The 20,437-nt window shown below is 33.7% G+C and overlaps 4 protein-coding genes across 4 annotated transcripts in view; 2 read left to right on the top strand and 2 right to left on the bottom strand.

Annotated features, from left to right (window-relative positions):
* The window catches only part of LOC147076881 (cholesterol 7-desaturase nvd-like), a 44,447-nt gene extending 43,705 nt beyond the window's left edge, over positions 1-742 (top strand). The window contains exon 9 of the mRNA XM_085940938.1: positions 191-742. Coding sequence (XP_085797064.1) covers positions 191-370 — 180 coding nt within the window. The 3' untranslated portion in view covers positions 371-742. The remainder of the gene's footprint in view (positions 1-190) is intronic.
* Positions 743-1,726: 984 nt separating this feature from the next.
* LOC147076880 (uncharacterized) lies at positions 1,727-7,216 on the bottom strand. Its single transcript, XM_085941380.1, has 3 exons — positions 6,897-7,216; positions 5,600-5,932; positions 1,727-5,290 (listed from the first exon to the last, which is right to left on the bottom strand). Exons 1-3 carry the CDS (start codon positions 7,097-7,099, stop codon positions 5,122-5,124), a joined length of 705 nt encoding a protein of 234 aa, XP_085797506.1. The 5' UTR covers positions 7,100-7,216; the 3' UTR covers positions 1,727-5,121.
* A 443-nt stretch (positions 7,217-7,659) lies between these two features.
* Positions 7,660-11,155, top strand: LOC147076879 (ribonuclease H2 subunit C). The gene is made up of 3 exons (XM_085940552.1): positions 7,660-7,887; positions 9,537-9,766; positions 9,873-11,155. The coding sequence occupies exons 1-3, from the start codon at positions 7,731-7,733 to the stop codon at positions 9,921-9,923; spliced, it is 438 nt and encodes a 145-aa protein (XP_085796678.1). The 5' UTR covers positions 7,660-7,730; the 3' UTR covers positions 9,924-11,155.
* Positions 10,956-17,777, bottom strand: LOC147076878 (uncharacterized). Its single transcript, XM_085940551.1, has 6 exons — positions 17,546-17,777; positions 15,380-15,482; positions 14,908-15,020; positions 13,700-13,787; positions 13,074-13,260; positions 10,956-11,080 (listed from the first exon to the last, which is right to left on the bottom strand). The coding sequence occupies exons 1-6, from the start codon at positions 17,594-17,596 to the stop codon at positions 11,077-11,079; spliced, it is 546 nt and encodes a 181-aa protein (XP_085796677.1). The 5' UTR covers positions 17,597-17,777; the 3' UTR covers positions 10,956-11,076.
* Between the last annotated feature and the right edge of the window lie 2,660 nt (positions 17,778-20,437).

Here is a 20,437-nt window from a genome sequence, read left to right as displayed (position 1 = left end):
GCCAAAGATGTGCCGTCACTTCGCCCTCTTCAATGAGTGCTGGAGACGAGTGGAATCAATAGTTCTTTACTATGTTTCTCATCTTTGTTATGAAATAAAACCACATCGTGACATTGTATCAGGACCGACCTATTTTTACTCAAATTCTAATCAAAGTCTCACCAAGCTAATCAATCGTCTTCTTCCTCAGTTTCACCGCGACGTGATGGTATGGAACAGCAAGAAGTACCTGAGCAACCCAATCCTAGTGAAGACTGACAGGTGCCTAAAGGCGTACAGGACGTGGTACAAGCAGTTCTATTCGGAATCCAGCGAGACATTCGAAGAAGCCATCAAAAAAGTCAGCGGAAACGGGGCAACGGACTGGTGAAGAGACAAAGCCTTGGAGAAGACAGTAGTTTCGGTAGATGTGACCAGTTTACTGTTAGATGAAGGCTTAAACTTCTCTGTGAAAACTTCGCAATTTATTGATCTACAGAATTAAGATATTAGCATGTTCGTCAGCCGTCGTCTATTCTCTGCCGAATGAAGACATTCCTAGTTCTTCAATAATCATCAGCTTTTTGCAAAGCAAGAGAGAAAGATTCCTAATCATTAATATTACCGAAATTTGTAAAGTATCATAATTAGGTACTCAGATGCGGGCAGATAAATTAGTAAAGCACATTAACTAGGATCATATGGATACTCGTTCAAGTCCTGTCCGACATCTAATTTTTTTCAAGATTTTTTTTTAATATGTATGCGATTAAGGCGAAGTCTTCACTGAGCCTTTTTTAAAGAGGCACCTATCGGAAAAATACGAAGCTTGCAATTTGAGACATTTTTTTGATAATTTACAATGTCAACTATATTAATGAATAAATATGTATATGAAAACATTAAAAATATTTTTTTTTTTTATTTTAAGTCAAAGACAAACTTACAATTGTAAAAAATGTAATAAAATGTGAATTTGTTCTATCGGTCCGCACCTTATTATTACATATATTTTATGGTCATATTTATTATTAAAATTTAGTTTATTAAGTTTTCTAAGCATCACCTAAGCGATTTTTGACAAATTCATAGTTTTAATATTTTTTATATCTATTTTAAAAATCATCGATTTTTATAAAAAATATAAATGTGTATAACTTGAAATCCTTTTTATTTATATCAAATCAATTATTTTTATAAATATAAATAAAATATTTATATTAATATAAATAAAAAGGATTTCAAGTTATATACATTTATATTTTTTATAAAAATCGATGTTTTTTAAAATAGATATAAAAAATATTAAAACTATGAATTTGTCAAAAATCGCTTAGGTGATGCTTAGAAAACTTAATAAACTAAATTTTAATAATAAATATGACCATAAAATATATGTAATAATAGGGTGCGGATCGATAGAACAAATTCACATTTTATTACATTTTTTACAATTGTAAGTTTGTCTTTGACTTAAAATAAAAAATATTTTTATTTTTAATGTTTTCAAATATATATTTATTCATTAATACAGTTGAAATTGTAAATTATCAAAAAAATGTCTCAAATTGCAAGCTTCGTATTTTTCCGCTAGGTGCCTCTTTAAAAAAGGCTCAGTGAAGACTTCGCCTTAAACTAAGATGTTTTCAAATTGTTTTTGAACAAAAGCTTTCTTATTTCCCCAAAGTGCGCCGCTAATAACCTACGTTCATACAAATAAGTACTAGTTACAATTTCAGACGCAATAATTTCATAGTATTTAAAGATGTCGCTGGTTTCTCATGTTGTAATTTAGTTACTTATGTAAGAGAAAATCAATTCGTACTAGTCCTTGCAATAAATAAGACAGATAACATGTGGATTTTTCAAGTCTGCCATTGTTTGGCGATGTCACCACTTAATTACATGTTAGTTAAGCTAATTTAGCGGAGACATCTCTGCATCTGGCTCTTTTTATCTTCGTCTTCGCAACTGCATAATAATATATAAGCACTTTAGTGTAGTTAATATAAAAAAATGTAAAAATATGAATAGATTGTAAGTCAATGGCGAAGGGTGGAGGTAGGCTGTGGAGATCCGACATAAATAGTACACATTAAACTTTGTCAGTCATAATAATTTTGTTTTCATTAAAATAAGAATACAAATTATTGCAGATGGAATTGGTAAGTTTTTAAAATTCAATTAAACCCTGTCTAGACCAAACCATAATAGTAGATATAGGCTGTGGAGATCTGACAAAAATAATGCACACTTTGTCAGTCATACTTATTTATTTTCATTGAAGAATACAAATTACAGATGATTTTTATTATTATTTGATGAAATCCTGCCTGAACCAAACCATAAAATAATAATAAAATATGTATGATTTAATGCCATATTTATAGATATTTTACAGATAGAAGAACATTTATTTAATGTCAGCTATTATGGTTTGCTTTAGGCAGGGCTTAATTGAATTTTTAAAACTAACCAATACCATCTGCAACTTTTATTCCGAAAACAAATTCGTTTGACTAACAAAGTTTAATGTGCACTATTTACGTCGGATCACAGCCTACATCCACCCTTCGACACTGGGTAAGACATGTAAATTATGATTAGTTGACCTGATTTTTGTTTGAAATTCGTGCTTTTAATTTCCAGTAAATAAGTCGCTTTCGCATTCATATACCTGGGAAGGGATCAGTAATTGTCTTTCAACCGAAGTAATGAGCATTCGACTCAAAATGTAACTTCCCCAGGCTTGTTTTTTCATCAACTATCTGCAAATTGTATTCCTAGTTCAATGAAAACAAATACGTATGACTGACAAAGTTTAGTGTGCACTATTTATGTCGGATCTCCACAGCCTATTTCCACCCTTCGCCACCGACAAGAGTCCACATTTGGTCAAAATCGAGAAAAAAATACGCACGTATTCTTTGTATAATTTTACACAATAAGTATTGACCTATAAATTCCAAAACACTACATAACCCTATGAAAAAAAATATTTTAAGTCTCGATTTATTACAAAAAGCGCCAAGTCCGTGTTTCTTATTATTTAAAGGTTGGTTGATTTCGCGCGTGTTTAATTCAACCAATAAGGGAACGTTCAATATTGAAAAGGGCGTCTCCCTTGCCGTAGCATTTGGTAAACTTATGACAGTGCCACGGAAATATGTGCCTTATGCGGCGTAAATTAAAAAGTGAAGTACAAATAGCGCTGTGTCCAATTTTATTTTGCCTATATTTATTACATTTAAGAGTTTATCGGCTGAAACAAATTGCCATTTGGTTCTAATTTCGACATAGAATACAACGGAGAAAATAATTTCACGTTAAAACAAATAATTGGAGCTTGAAACATAAAAACGTTGTTTCCCGAAAATATTGAATTGTGGACTTATCTCTTTTTGTAATTAGACGCCTCATAAGTAGAATAATAATAAGAGAAGATTTATTTTTATATAGAATTTTTATTTATAATAAATAATGCTTCATACAATATTATAAATTGACCTATTAATTAATATTTACATAGGTATCTAATAAATTGTCCTTCACAAAGAAATATTTGGAGTTTTTATTTAACTTTCAGTATTACGACGGGCACTTAATGGAGTTTGGTTGAACTATAGAATTTGGACTCTGGATACGGAGCGTAATACGCATTATTTATACGTATGGATTGTTAACCTTTTCTATGGCCTCAGGATATTACTACGGCAGTATCTGACAGGCCGCAGATTTATAACGACGCACATTGAATGTACTTATTGAAATCGCTGTAGTAAGTACTGATAATTTGTGGCTTAGTATTTCATAATTATTCAAACAGATGTCACTGTGTGTTTAATTTTTTAGATTATGCAAATTAATCGACAGTGGCTAGTAATTTGAGTTTAAAGTCGGACGAGATAGGTAACTCACGAAATTTGCCTGTCGATCATAGAACGAGATAATTCGCTAAAGGCATAGAACCGGTTAATAAGTTCAATATTTTCTTCTTCTATTGGCAGCCCCGAAAACAAAATGGTTGCATGCGTTTTAATTTAAAGTCCGTTGCTTTGTTTACATAACATAAGTCGCCATTTTGTTTTTGGGGCTGTGAATAGAAGAAGAGAAATAATGAAATTGTTACCAATACAACCGCAAGCAATCATTTAATTTAATAATCGAACTGACTTAAAAGTTGCCAATACGGAATGCTCATAATGCTTCAAATACATTTCATCACATTACGTGCTGTCGCATGAGGTCATTAGTAAGCTGTCATTACAGGAAAAAAATGTGTAAAGTGGTATTTAAAATGTTATCAGACCGATGCTTCATTCTGTAGCACATTTTGAACCTTTAAACGAACATTGTCAGTTGGCAAAATCTGCCGATATCACCAGAACAAGAATGAGGTCCCTCACGTGTATTGCGCTACAATCTACATCATGAACCACACTAGTCAGTGAACATTTTTTTCTATTTACTACAGACCTAGACAATATTTTCGACTGATGTCAAAATCGTGTGTTCTTCGTTTTTAGTGGTTTTCTCTGTGGGTTTTCGATCAAATTATTATCTATGTGTGGTGATTATGTCTATTATTTATGGTCTGCCGGTTGCGTTCTGCCCAAAATATTATCTATGGATGCAATATCGCAACTTAATTTTATGTACGCACACGTAGAAACTGTTAAAATTAATTGAAATTAGCATGAATATACTTTAAAATACTAATATATTAGAGTTGGCACTCTCCATCATTGAATTTATAGAGATAGTGCTCACACAAAATATTCTGAGGAATGACAAAACCATAGAGTAAATTTATCACCGTGACAGCACGTGATGTGATCATAATGTAATTGCCGCTTAAGTCTCCTTTAAACATATCAAGAACTGAATTAATTACGAATTTCTAATTCAAGTATACGACAAACCAAAAAATGGTATCATCGAATTCGTAATATTCACTTACATAGTGCATGTTCTACACACACAACATTTATTTCACTTATAACTATGTCACTTGTAATACTTTAATCCTTGTCACCTCAATCAAACATTCCCAAAATGTTGAATGGAATGACGCAATAATGTGTTGATAACACGACATTCCCAAATCACAAAATATATAAAATTAAAATAACATCTCTTGGTTTATTTCAATGTCTCCGTATCACTATCGTCTCCTGTTTCGGCCCTGAAATCCGTCATAAGATGCAGCTGCTCGATGGAGGTTGAGAGCTGCTCCAAGCTCTTCACCAGCCGTACCATGGTCTCTCTCGCACTGGCCGGTTTTGCAGGGGCATCAGGGTCTGAACCGAGTCTGTAAAAGGAAAAGAGACAGAATTAAACAATGTGGTCTGTTCGCACTTTTGTTTCATTGGTAAACTATGGTAGGGAAACCAATAAATACTCGTATAGTATGTCATAATAATACTGTGGCACTACCGGCTGAGTAGTCCACTGTGGGCTTGGCACAGACAACACGCATACAATGTTGTACTAAATTTATAACTCATTCATTGATAAATTAACATTCTTAATTTATTTGCACATGTTATTTAATAAACTGATTTTGTTCTATTATGTATGTTTTTAAGGTGTTAAAAATTAATAAACCATTAGTTCTCACTTGAAATGCAATCTTGCCAAATCATCCTGCTGTTGCCGTATGTTAGCCAGGAGTTCTATCTCTTTGGGAGGTGGCGGAGCTGACCCGAACTCGGCCAGAAGCCTCAGTAGTGCCGCCTGCGTTTTCTTGGCGTCCCTCGGCGCCTGGTGGTAGTGGAAACTCGACGAATTCGACTTGCTGCTGTCGATGTGTCCCTGGCTGTTGGCCGCGTTGTTGCTCGTCGTCGAATTTATGGTGGGATTATTTGCGTTGCCCGGCGACATGATGGTCTGGTCTTTGGTGATCGCTGGCGGTCTCGAAGGCCTCGGCCGGCGTTCGCTGACGAAAGCCACTCTGCAAACAGAGAGGAACCAGGATTGTCAAAATCAATGAGAAGAACACCTTCTACCTACTTATATATATTATAATTATATATTACTTATATATTATAACATATTAAAGTGAAGCTCATAGAGATAGCTGCAAAGTAATTTGCAAACGCTGTCATCTGTCAGTGAGCGCAGTGTTCCCAACCGAACTATAATTATAGTACATTTTGGTTCACATACTATTAAAAAAGAGATATTTTCGTCTGCGTACTATAAAAAAAGTATAGTACGTCAAAAATACCACAATTTTGAAAAATGGAATTAATTGAGTTCGCCGGTTGTGCGAATATTCCCCATTGCTTATTTCATTGCGTTTAAAAGTTGTCTATATTGTCAATGTTTAAAGTTCTGTAAAATGTTCGTACTTCAAATACAGCAAATCGTAATAACGTGAAGCGAAGGACGTAGTAAGTATAATCTATATAATATAAATAATATAAGATCTCAGTGTGCGATATTAGTCTATGAACGTTGTATACTCTAAAAACTAACGTGACAGTTAATGACGGCGGCCGGTGTTAGCATTTTTCGGTCGTAAGAGGTGTTTTAATAAAGCAGGGCATCGGAATTTCTCGAATTCTCCGTTATGTTTATGTGACAAACAAAAAACTTACATTTTCAACACGTCCTATAATTTTTGCCGAAATACTATAGTGTCTTGGACCGCGTACTATAATTCGATGACAAAAAGACAGCTGAATTCCAAAATGGCGACTGACAGCTAAAGACGGTGGAGGGCCAGTCACAACCACCGAACATCTTCTACCTACTTATAAACATATTAAAATGAAGCTCATAGAGATAGCTGCAAAGCAATTTTCAATGCAGATTCATTTGTAGCAAACTTCACACTGTTTATAGAGGATAACTAGTCACAAGACCCAAAAAAAGAACTGGCCAATGACACACTAATGTATTAATGAATTAACCTTGTACTGTTATGATGCGTCGCGATCGGCTGAAAATGCTTAGCGTTGTGGTTGCTCTTGGATCCAACGCTCGCCTCACAGCTGGACGATATAGCTGGCGACAATGACAGAGTCCCCAATCTTAATTCGGTCGGTTCGTCCTCCTCGCCGATCCCGCCGACCAATTGCTGTCTTTCGCTGGACGCCACGACCCTCTCGTCCATGCTGGATTAGTTATCTTTCAATTCTGGTAAATGACGGTATATTATTTAAATTAATTTAGTAATTTTTCAAGGTTTATCTGCGATTTATTGTTAATTAGTACGACTTGTCAACTTGACGTTTTGTCGGAAAGTTGCCAGCGTGCGGTATTTTTAAAATTTTAGTATTAGAACCAGTCTACAGTACTTAGTACCAAATTAATGGAAAATTTTAAATTAAAAATCAAATTATTGCTGAATAAAAATCTTCAACATTGTTTTTATAATTTTATGAAATTTTATGTACCTACATACCTACTTAATGTTATTTTGTTTTTTTGTGAAAATAATATTTATACCTAGGTACCTACCTACGATTATTTTGGTTCAAGTTACATAATAGTATTATATAGTCAATAATCCTAGGTATATAATACGTATGGTATCAGCAGCTTTGATAAATCAATAAATATTATTAAAAACCTTTGTTTTTTGTTGATTACGTTTAATTGAACCCGACCATGAAAACCTCTATTAAATAGCCATGTAATATTATATTCTGTCAAGGTGACAGCAAGAAACTTCCCGCCAATTTAGTGTTTTGACATTTGACGTTAACTTAACCTAACAAAACATTAAATAATAAAATTTAAATATGCCTATTCACGTAGAAAACAATATTTCTAATAGCGATTCAAACCTAAAAACACACAAGAGCAGAATTCACTACATGCCCTGCAAAATCGAGGGCGACGGGGATGCCAACGTATCGAAATATTTCGAGAATTATATTAAAGAAGATGAGACGGGAGGTATATAGTTTTAACCTTAAAATTGATTATTTTTACTTAAATTTAACACAAAACATGTGTAATAATTAAGTATTAATATAGCTAGTCATTTACTGGCATAGAACAAAGTTTATTCGTGTATCACGTGTAGTCAAAATTATATTTTTAAAAAACTTCCAATCCTATTATCACGATCTTACTCATATATTGTTTTCTTTATCAATTACGTCCAGATTATGAACCCTAATGCATGGAATGAAGGACTAACAATCAATCTTCTTGAAAAATATTGAATCTTTTATTAAAAATGGTGACGTAACTTACATGTGACAGTTTTCATAATAATATCTTGTGTTTGTATTAGGTTAAGTTTCCGTCATTACATTATGACGGTGCTGTTTTATAGGGGACCGATTTACACACATATTCCCATGCTATTTGAAGCAGTATATGTCTTGATAAGAGCTTAGGCTGTCCTCCCATGACGATCATGCGTCGCAGCAACTTTTGCCCCTCTGTTCACCCCACAACTCCTACAATCGCTACGTTCGACCCCCCCGCATGCCTATCCACCCTTCCGCCATAACCATACAAGTTAACATTGTAGGATAGGTGACCATAGACAATGTGCAAAAGTCAACGGTTCCGAGTTAGGACACTACGAAGCCGTTATGTTTATTTTAGTCAGTGGTGGAGGTAGGCTGTTAAAATCCAACATAAATAGTGGACACTACACTTTGCCAGTCATACTTATATCCAGGTATTTGTTTTCAGTGAACTAAGAATACAAATTGCAGTGGGTCTATTCTATGCTTATCGACCGCTAAAGTGATAAAGTGAAAAATATTATCAAACTTAGGGTAGGTTTGTATCAAAATATTAGCACTTATTGTAACAATTACACGAAGCCGGTTTTTATTGTTGCAATAAGTGCTAAATTTTAACAGCACCTATCTTGCTGCTGTTAAAATATCGCACTTATTGCAACAATAAAAACCGGCTTCGTGTAATTGTTACAATAAGTGCTAATATTTTGATACAAACCTACCCTAAGTTTGATACTATTTATCAATTTAGTATTCGATAAGTATAGAATAGACCCACAGATGGTGCTGGTTAGTTTCTAAAAATCAACTAAACCCTGCCTAAACCACACTATAATACTTTAGGTAGGCACCTATGCTATGGGCGATCCGACAAAAATAGTGCACACTATTTCAGTCATACTTATTTGTTTTCGTTGAATTAGGAATACGTAATATTACAGATGGTGTAGGTTATTCTTTGTGTGTCCTGCCTAAACCAAACTGTGATAGATAAAAAATAATCTATCTATAAAATATCCAAGATTATGTATGATTGAATGGCATAATTTTGGATATTTTATAGATAGATGAATATTTTTTTATTATTATCTATTGTGGCATGGTTTACGCAGGATTTAATTGCATTTTAAAAACTAACCAGAACCATCTGCAAATTGTATTATTAGTTCAATGAAAACAAATAAGTATGGCTGACAAAGTTTAGTGTGCACTATTTATGTCAAATCTTACCCCTCGCTACTGCATAATAAAATGTATTTTGGTAAACTTTTCAATGTTTGTAATTTCTATCTATGGTTTTTCAAAGTTATGTATTTTCAGTTTATTATATTTTTATGTGTGCAGCGATGACTGCGTCGTTTCGAGGCTACCCACTATGCGGTAAGTCCATCACCCTGCCAGCGGAACACAGTCTGGTGATGCTGACAGAGGCGAGGGCCCGGCCGCTGTCTTCCAAATCCGATAGATTCTTCAAAGTCGCCGCCAAGAATCAGGAATTCGTCTGCTGGAATTGGGACCACACCGGAAATCCGCAATTGCTCACAGCGATGGATTGCTTCGATATCGCAGACGCTGTAAGTGTTCAAATGCTGTCTTAACGATTCCATAGTTCAATTTGTTTTAACGATTTACCGAACCGTTAATGTTTCAATATTATAATATTATATTAAATTTTTATAGTTGTGTGAACCTGTTAACACAATTAAAGACGAGAAAAAAGCAGAGAAATGACGATTATAAATGAAACGTCACAGCAATACTTATTCTCAGCGTTGAAGAGTCTAAAGCCATCCACCAAACTCACCTGATCGCTTCATTATGGACGGTTCCACCAACTACAGTGTATATATTTAATATTCTTTCTGTCAAACTTTATGGTGTATTGTGAAATGAGGGTATTAATTGCAAAGTCAGTAATTATCATCCTAAACTTTCATTCTGAGATATAATAATATAATGTCGTCAGTCCCGGGTTTGAATCCCGGATCTGGAAAATAAGAATGTTATTCTTCAACGTGTGTTTGGATGAGAGTATGGACCTAATTGGTTGAGCAAGTGCGTAACATCCGTTTCTGGACTCTTCTGGACTTCTGTGACCAAAACACATTGAAACAAATATTCATCGAAATGCTTTCTCTTTCGAGTGCATGAGTAGAGTTTGTAAGTAATGTTTTTGTAATTCTACAATCACAATCAAACGAGAATGTAACATTCTTTATTGAACATTCATAATATGTATAAAAAAAAAGGCAGTCGCAGATATTGTCGTAATTTGAGAAGCACTTTGTGACTGTTGATTAAATTTATCGTAATTGGGTAGAGTGTAGATGGCTAAATTGGTAAAGCACATTTAATGAATGTGGGTTCGAATCCTGCCGGCAAGTTTGGGATAGGTATGTTTCTGAGTTGTTTCCAAATTATATATGTTTAATAATATATCTATCTATTAAAAGCCTCCAATTATTTGTATTTTACTAATTAAATAATGTAGCATTCTTTATTGAACATATATACCTAATTCGGAACACAAAGCGCATTAACTGGAATCTGATGGATTCGGATTCGAGTTCAGCCCGTGTGTGTTCCGAACCGTGCATTTCACCAATATTCCAACTTAGCAATTGTAAAAGAAAATAAAAAAACTAGGGGTAACTGACTTAGCAACTAATACCTTCAATATTATCTTTGTTTTTATCAGAGAACACATACCTACATCAATTATCATAATAATTTATTAGCGGGTAATTAAAAATAAAAAATATTCATTCTTATACACAAATGTATTATTCCTTTTAAAGTTCTTTATAAATTTACATAATTCATTTATTTTTCACAACATAAATGAATTCTTGACGCAATAAATCTTTGTCCTAAATCGCAGCGCTCATCTGTAAAAGAAAACCAATTACAATGTGTTATAATAACAATAAAATCAATTTTACGAATAAAAACATTACCATTACTATGAAACAAAGATTATGTTTTTTAATGTAACCCTTTCATAATTTCCCACAAAATACAATTATTATAATGAAAATTAAAATATTGCAATGGGGTCGTCCATATATGACATCACGCCTCAAGGATGGGAGGTGATCTAATATAGTGTGGCGGGTTTGAAAACCACTAAAATAAAATCTCATTTTCATAATTTCCCACAAAATACAAAGTTATTTATAATGTAAATTAAAATATTAGGGGCCTTGATGAAGGGCTACGGGGTGGGGTGTGGATCACAAAACGAGGGAATAATAAAATGTTTGTGAAATCATTCATTTTCAACAGATTTACTTTATCGACCAATGTGGGGGGGGGGGGTTAAAAATGTGACGCAAATTAGACAAGGCATAAAACATTTTGTGACATCAAAATGCAACCAAAAATCGTGTAACGTCATCTATGAACAACCCCCTAAGTGAAAAAGATGTTGAAGATTTAATAGCCTAAAATATATCGCCAACATAGTTTGGGTCAATTTGTCATTATCTCTTGAGAATGGCCTCCGCAATGAGTCTGAAGCGTCGAGAAAAGGAAAGAAGAACATGCGGAGACAACTCAAAAATCTATTACGATACCAAACGAACGTTAAAGTCTCAAATAAAATAATCGTTTGAAGATTGAGCCTAAATTTTTGCGATGTTTGTACATACCAAAGAGTACAATTCCGGCTGGCAAAAACTTAGGCCAATATTTAAATATAGAAATCTTTACTTGAAAAGTTCCAAATTGTGGTGACTGATGGCATTTTTTTGCCTTACGACATGATAGAAACGTAGCGACAATAAATTAAGTATAAGCCATTTTGGAATGATGATTTGATTTTGGAAACCTTTAAGGTTGAAACAGACACAATGACGATCTGGCACATATATGCTAAAAGCGTTTAAGTGTCTATGATCATATCTATGCAATTCCGACATATTATATGACAGCTATGACATCGTATTTACCAGGGGCGAAGGGTGGAGGTAGGCTGTTAAGATCTGACATAAATAGTGCACATTAAACTTTGTTAGTCATACGTATTTTTTTTCATTGAACTAAGACTACAATTTACTGATGGTGCTGGTTAGTTTTCAAAAATCAAGCAAACCCTGACTAAACCAAATCATAATAGTTTTGGTATACTTTGGGCGATCCGACAAAATTATCCACACTTTTTCATTCATACTTATTTGTTTTAGTTGAGTTAGGAATACATATTATACACGTTGTTGGTTAATTTGTTTGAATTCACTAACCCTAGCCTAAACCAAACAATAATAGATAAAAAATATTATTCTATCTATAAAATATCCACAATAATATATGATTTAATGGCATAATTTTAAATATTTTACAGATGACGAGTATTTTTTGACTATTATCTATTATGGCTTGGTTTTCGCAGGGTTTAATTGAATTTTAAAAACTAACCAACACCGTCTGTCAATTGTAGCCTAAGTTCAATGAAAACAAATACGTGTGACTGACAAAGTTTAGTTTATGGCGGATCATAACAACCTACCTCCACCCTTCGTCACTGGTATTTAAACTCTGTGACACAGGATGCGAACATAATAAACGGGTTTTTTGGCATATATGTGCCAGATCGTCATTGTGTCTGTTTCAACCATTACACTTCTGCATTGAGATAAAAACATCTTGCATAATTTTATAACCAACATAATAATATCATGGCTGCAATTTTACAATACTGTATAGGAAGGAAGAAAGCGGTGTTCGGGCATAGATATGTACATGAACGAATGAGGATCACCGCTGTAAGGTTAGCACCCGAAAGTTATAAATCACAGGTAAGGCGTCAACAGCAAGCACATTTGGACATTTACCTTTGGATTCGCTACTTAATTATTTATAATGTATATTTAACATGCTTACATCTGATCAGGCGCTGTCCACGTGACGGCGGCCATCTTTCTATTGATCTCCATGAGAAGCGTGGCACACCTCTGCACGGTCTGTGGGTGCATGGGGGGTTCTTGTGGCGTCCTGACGGTGCGTGCTTCGTTCAATGTCGCGTTACGCAGCTTCAACGCGCGTCTCCGTGCCGCCCTTGCGGCAGTAGCTGCAACAATACAAACGTATATTACCTGCTGGAGCCCATAATGATAGCTGAATACTATTTTTCAAGGTTACCTAAAGCAAGCATATCGATTGCATGATGAATTTTGGTCGATTGTGCCATGGACCCATAGGAATAGAGTCAGTAATAATATTTTATGTTTTAATTGACATTTACAAAAGGAAGCATTAAGCATTCCTATTTTGATTTCCTTAACCAGCTTATGTGAAAGTCGTTTTCAAATTATTCATGAGGAAACCCGTATGACCTCGTCAGATCACTTGATTCATATTGCATCACTCACGACCTGCCGCAGATGTGAGAGAAAGAGAAGATTTCATTCTCCATGATTTAAACTGAGATATATATGGAAATATTGCAACGAATCACATACGTGTTGGGCGTAATGCAAAAATGCTTGTTAATGATGAACCTGACTCACCTGTGTCTTTCCCTCTCTCTTTCGAACCGTCTCTTCTTCCGTCGTCATCGTCGAAGGATCCTTGCGACACAGAGCGTCGTTTTGGTGGCTAAAAACAATACACAATTATTTTAGTGTAGATCACTAGAGAATTCAGAAAATGGTTGAGGAAAATGTATTTTACAAAAAAGATAGATATAAAAAATAGATGTTTTAACCTAACGGTTGCCAAGTTGTTAAAGCAGAAAGCCGTGTTTGGAAGTGTGTATTTGATTCGAAACAAGGACCCAATGGGTTGGAGTCGTTGAACGATCGGCTAACAGTGGTTCCTCATAAAAAAAGTCTGTTAACACGTTGATCGCCATGGGGGTCACCGGTGACCGGCATTGGATTACGTTAAGGGGGCCATGGGGGTCACTGGTGACCGGCAAAGAAGACCTGCCTTAGAGTCATTCTACAGCGCCGGCGGGCACGCGCGCAGTGCATTTTTCGATACGCGGTGACCGGCATGGCCCTTCTGTATTTACTGCCACTTGGCCTGAAAAAATTCTTCCCAGTCACAAAATATAGGCTTACTAGTGTAATAATAAAAAAAGAATGTACATAATGAAAAAAAAGTTTTCCTTTTAAATTTTAAATGTGTTTTTATTGATATAAAATTAAAAATTAAATAGATTATAAAAATGTAAGTTATAAAAAATATGTAAATAATAAAAAAATAGAATTACAAAAATGATTATAAGGTATGTATACGTATATTTCCAGTTTATGTGTATCCAGGTATTATACTACCCAATTTGAAAACTTTTATTCCGTATTTGTGCCTTTTCTGTTTATTATTCGACCGCGAAATGGCACCATGCTCTCGTCAACACATATGGACAGGTGACTGGCGAAATGGCCGGCCCGGTGCAATAGAATAAATTAACTTGTTGGCGCCGCGACGGACACATATGGCCGGCGCATCATAAAAACCAATATTTACGTAAAAAAGTCATCAAAATGAAAAAAAAACATTATATTCTTTCATAACCTATCAAATAATACCTTAGAAACAAATAATCATTTTTTCACTATTTTGTGTAAAACTAGTTGGCGATCAATGTGTTAATATAAACTCCACTATACTATGTTGAGGTCTGGAGATTCCAAAATTGCATTTTTTTAATTATCTATCAACAATACAATAGAAGCAGTGATGCCCAGCCTTTTGGGATCCATGTACCAACCTTTCTTCTCTGTCTCTGGTAATCCTGACTATCGTAGAAGTGTGGTCTGGCTCTCCGGACCCTGCCGGTTCTTCGTCTCTCGTCGCCTGCACTACTGCCTCCTCCGGCGTTACCTACATCAGAACAAAAAATAATATTCGCTCTGGACACGCACGGTAGAAGTAAAGCTTCTTTAAAGCAGATAGTAACAATAACAATAACAGACTTTGTGTTTCTTTCAGGGTCAAAGCCGTGGTATATTTCAATTACCATTTATTTAATTTCCTACAAACAATTTACCATAATATTACAGTTGAAGTACAAGCAACAACTAGCACTACCATGGAAGTTTATAGTTTCATGTCATGGCCTGACTATATTAAGCTTTATTTCGAGGAAAGAATGAGGAAGAAGACGTGGTGACAATCTAAAAATCTATTCTACAAACAATCGTGAAAGTGTAAAACAGGATATAGTATTGTTACAAACTTACTATTACTGACTCCGTTGCCCCCCCTTTCGATGATCCCAGAGCCCCTGGTGCGGGCCGAAAAGAATGAGTGACCGCATTTACACACCTTCGTCGCAACTGCCACCTGCATAATATATATTGATAGTTGGGTTGAGATGAATTATAATACTCTCTTGGTGCGCTGCGCACGTAAAGGTAAATGTGCGACAAATTGTAAGTTTAAAGCAGAGCTGGAAATGGATTTGAACCCTAAAACACCTTACATGTTTTTGACCTGGGAGCGGAACCCTTGATTCCGAATCCTGGGTTCCTGTACTAGTCCTTCCTAGAAGGTTCCATTGTTCTTATTGCTCATGCTCAAGCCGGTTATTCCAAAAAATAGTAATTAAATACTTATGTTATAAATTTACATAAAGTTTGTTTACTAATGTGGTTGAATACCTATAAGTGTTACATCCATATGCTCCACCTAGTAAAGATATCTAGAACAAATTGTAAAGGTCTACTGTTTTGAGTTTTAAAATAATATAAAATGTCTGTCAAAAATCTGTAGTATACCTATAACTAAGTATAATATAACTTGTGGGATCTGACATGGAAAGAATATAATATTAACGATGACACTTATAACCAGAGCGGCAAACAATAATAAAATGATAAACTGACGCTATTGACAGAAAGTTTATGCATCACTGGCATAGAGGAAGGCTTTTGACTATGTACCTAAACCTTATTTCGGTAAATGTGCCGCAGAGGTGGACATGAGATTTTACAACTTTCTTTTTAGACCAAACCAAACCTAACCTAATATTACCTCATATCAGTGGCGAAGGGTGGAGGTAGGCTGTTAAGATTCGCTATAAATAGTGCACACTAAACTTTTTTAGTCATATGTATTTTTTTTTAATGAACTAAGACTACAATTTACAGATGGTGTTAGTTAGTTTTTAAAAATCGATTAAACCATGCCTAAACGAAACCATAATAGTTTTGGTCTAATTTGGGGAATACGACAAAATTGTGGATACTTTTTCATTCATAGTTATTTGTTTTCGTTGGATTTAAAACACATATTACACATATTGTTGGTTATTTTTTTTAATTCATTAAGCCCTGACTAAACCAAACTATAATAAATAAAAAATATTATTCTATTTATAAAATATTCAAAGTTATGTATGATTTAATTGCATAATTTTAGATATTTTATAAGTAGACATGTATTTTTTGACTATTATCTATTATGGCTTGGTTTCTCAGGGTTTAATTGAATTTTGAAAACTAACCAACACTATCTGTAAATTGTAGTCTTATTTCAATGAAAACAAATATGTATGTCTGAAAAAGTTTAATGTGCACTATTTATGGCGGATCTTAACAGCCTACCTCCACCCTTCGCCACTGCCTCATATAATCTTAGTTTGTGATAATGGTGTATCAAAATGTATGAAAATTTCAAATTTTCAATTAACGGTTATTGGATCGAAAAGCCGATGCGTTGACAGAAAAAGCTATTTATTATAATTGTCTACATGGAATAAACAAACTGTTTTCGTAAAAAAATAATATAAAAGCTTGTGTCCACCTCTGCGGCACAATTACCCTTATTTCATTCTTTGGTAGTTGTGCCGCAGATGCCGTCATGAGCTTTTATAATTTTTTTTTACGATAACAGTTTATTTCATTATAATAAATACCTTTTTCTGTCGGCGCATAGGCTTTTTCGATCCAGTAATTGTTAATTTAAAATTTTCATACATTTTGATGCATCATTATCACAAACTAAGATTATATTAGGTTGGGGTAGGTTAGGTTTGGTTTAAAAAGAAAGTAATAAAATCTCATGACGTCATCTGCGGCACATTTACCCTTTCTTTTAGTTGGGTACCTATCATTAAAGCATTAAGTAAACATTTTTTTTTTGTAAAATATATTGATATACTTTGTTACCTACCCGTCACAGAGAAGCTTTATAATATTATCGTAATGACGTATTGTTTTTAATATTGTGTATTCCAAATTCAAAAACTGTCACCAAATAGAATGTCAAACTGCGTACTTTACAATAAAACAATATGTACACCTCAAATTAAATGCTCTATTTTAAGCTCTAAATAATAGTAATGATTAAAAACATTTATAAAGCTTGCTGTATTAGAAATATAAATAAAAATGTATTTTCTTAACCTGCTGATGGCATTTTGGGCAGCTCTTCGCGATCATTTTGCTCTTCCCCATACGAGTTTTGATCTAATTGCTTATTTTTTAGTTACTTGCAGACAACAAGTATGCTTCAATTCGTAAATACTGCAATTATATACAACTAATATATCGATTTTACTAAGATTTCATTACAAATTGATCAGCTGTCAACGGTAAAACATATCGTGTTGTGTTTACAAATGGCAGCTTTTAAAATGTTGCTACTTTAAAAACAAATCGTCATATACAATTATTTTGTTATTAAATTATTTTGATGAAATATTGTTTTTAATTATTACTAGGTACCTATATTTTAATCAGTAGAGCCATTATAAAAAATAGCTTTACTTTATTTTACAAAAATTAATATAACATAATATATTAGCACCTATATTGTAAGCAAAGTCCAAAATGATGAAGGTGAGAAGGGCATTTTTATGATCAGTGTACCTACCCGATCGTAAGCAAAAAATAACTGGCAAAGAAATTGTCCGAATTGCATTGTAGAATGTTTTTGCACTAATAATATTATTAAATCTGACAATACAGAATAAAATCATAGATAAAATAAAATAAATTGACGTTTCGATTGTCAAACAAGATAGTGATGTTTCATAGTAGGTAAATAAAACCTAAAATACAGTGCGAGGCGCCCGATTTTAAACGTTATTTCTCACAGAAAGATTCCAAAATGAATATCAAGCAAGAACCTGTGGAAAATCCGTACTATATCGAAGTACCAATTGAAAAATTCAACAAAGAAGACAACCATCTAAATCGCGATTTGGTGTCTCGTCATTCCAGTCACGGTGTTTACTTAAAACAAGAAATCGCAGAGAATGACATTGAAACAAGACAAGAAATTAAAACGGAATTTGGAGAGACTGCAGAAACAAATGAAGATGCTGTTACCATGGTAATAAATGAATAATTGACTCGCAATTAAACTAGTGTCTGTTGTAGTAGTCTAATAAAATTATCAAAGAAATCGGTCATAAAACTACAAAATTGGTTACCAAGGTTGCTCAACATGAAGAACATGGTGTAAAGATCACTTCAATTTAATTTGAATTTATTTATTTTACATATTGTGGACATTACAAATTAAGTATAAGTTTAAGACGTTCACAACATGACATTTAGAAATATTATTAAAACAGTAGGGTAAATGCACTGGTATTCGGACAGTTAACTATTTTCTCACCTTATTTTCGATTATCTTTTCCATTTTTAAAAGAAAACAATATATGTTATGCTTTATTCATGTTTACATATATATTCGTTTGGTTTATAAATATATTAAAAATCTATATTTAGGTAAATTACTATCATATTTCTCAAATTAAGAAAAATGGTTGGTTTTTTTAGTCTCCGGACACACAATCTTAGTTTCCGGACGTACTATTTTTAGTGGTCGGACAGATTATTTCGTATAGAAAATAAGACAAGTTTTGGTGTTAAAAAAATATTTTGTCACGTTTAAACAACTTTAGTTAATACAGTGATGCAATAAAAGCAGAAATAGTTCACAATGAGCACTCAAGCAACCGCTAACTTGAAAAAAAACATATATTTTTATTTATTCGATGTGTTTCTTTCATATAGTTCTGTCGAAGTAATTTTGAGTGCAAATTGGGCAAAGCAAAATGAAATAAAAAACTGAACTTCATAAATCAAATGGTAATACTAATAAACATCTCAAGTGAGTTGACAAAATTTTCACATTCATTTTTATTACATCCAAAAAATCTAAAATTGTGCAACTTTTGTTTGTGTTCTATAATATATGCAAAGCAGGCTTACAAAAAAAAACATGCTAGAGAACTGCTGGCAACTAAATTATTGCCATTGATAATTTTAAAAAGGTTCAACACTTCAGTCACCATATTTATATTTCCAAACACACTAAAATAAATTTCAATACTAATCCTAATCCCTTCTCTGAAGAAAAAAAAATGTTTTCAAGTGCTATTTTCAATCATAAATATAAAAGAGAACTAAGCGTAAAAAATCCATTCTTGAATCAAGCACTCTTCAGTAGTTTTACAGAGAAAAAAATGCTTCAGTGCTATACCCCCAACCCAATAGCCTGGATATGCGACTTAATGTCTAAACACCTACAAACCCGGAACCGGGGTTGGGTGTCTGAGTGATAAACATATTAATTTAGGTCTAAGTTTAAACAAAAATTACATACAAAATCTTTTAGTGATGCTTCACTATAAGATAACATAGACATTGTCGTGCATTTAAGGTGAAACCAACGAACACATCCATCACAGCCAATGTTCTTTAATAAATCATCCTCAACATCTCTTTCTAATTCATCAGAACAATTTTGGCAAATCGCCTTCTTCGCTTTCCTTTTTTTATTTGTCTTCTCTTTTCCCCTTCCTTTCGTCTTTTATGAATCGCTGTACTTTTGTTATCCTTCACTTTTTCTTCTATGATCTTCCTCTGAGCTTCCGAAGAAATGGCGCTTGGTGCTTTGACAGTGTCTTTTATTATTCTATTTTTACTTCCAAATTGAGTAGGTTTGGGGTAAAAAAGATGAGATTTTAATGTTAAATTGCTCACACTTGATGAACTGGGAACTTGCATTTGACATACTCGTACCAGCTATTGGAGATAATTGTGTAAATATATAATAATTAATTAGAAAATAGCTTTGTCCGGTCATTCAATATTGAATTTTAGTCGCCGGACAGCAGGATCAAAATTATAAAATCGTGTCCGAAAACTAAAAATATTTACAATTCTATGTTTGTCCTTTTCTAACTTGTATAAAACCAAGCAAGCCTCGATGTGATACTGTACACACACAAATACTCAATGTCTCTTATAAATTCAGTGCCCGGACACTGCACTGCACTGCAC

This window comes from Rhyacophila brunnea, unplaced genomic scaffold (genome assembly GCF_057557595.1).
Source record: "Rhyacophila brunnea isolate RB1 unplaced genomic scaffold, BYU_Rbru_1.0 scaffold_13, whole genome shotgun sequence".
In the NCBI taxonomy this organism is placed as follows: Eukaryota; Metazoa; Arthropoda; class Insecta; order Trichoptera; family Rhyacophilidae; genus Rhyacophila; species Rhyacophila brunnea.
This window is presented reverse-complemented; position numbering and strand designations above follow the sequence as displayed.

Excerpts from the sequence above, each read along its gene's own strand:
- LOC147076880 (XM_085941380.1), bottom strand. The coding sequence starts at position 7,099 with ATGGACGAGAGGGTCGTGGCGTCCAGCGAAAGACAGCAATTGGTCGGC. Across the intron at positions 5,933-6,896 it reads ACGCATCATAACAGTACAAG|AGTGGCTTTCGTCAGCGAAC; the intron begins GTTAATTCATTA and ends CTCTGTTTGCAG. Across the intron at positions 5,291-5,599 it reads TTGGCAAGATTGCATTTCAA|ACTCGGTTCAGACCCTGATG; the intron begins GTGAGAACTAAT and ends TTCCTTTTACAG.
- LOC147076879 (XM_085940552.1), top strand. The coding sequence starts at position 7,731 with ATGCCTATTCACGTAGAAAACAATATTTCTAATAGCGATTCAAACCTA. Across the intron at positions 7,888-9,536 it reads TAAAGAAGATGAGACGGGAG|CGATGACTGCGTCGTTTCGA; the intron begins GTATATAGTTTT and ends TTATGTGTGCAG. Across the intron at positions 9,767-9,872 it reads GCTTCGATATCGCAGACGCT|TTGTGTGAACCTGTTAACAC; the intron begins GTAAGTGTTCAA and ends AAATTTTTATAG.
- LOC147076878 (XM_085940551.1), bottom strand. The coding sequence starts at position 17,596 with ATGGGGAAGAGCAAAATGATCGCGAAGAGCTGCCCAAAATGCCATCAG. Across the intron at positions 15,021-15,379 it reads GGGCAACGGAGTCAGTAATA|GTAACGCCGGAGGAGGCAGT; the intron begins GTAAGTTTGTAA and ends GTTCTGATGTAG. Across the intron at positions 13,261-13,699 it reads AGAGAGAGGGAAAGACACAG|CTACTGCCGCAAGGGCGGCA; the intron begins GTGAGTCAGGTT and ends GTATTGTTGCAG.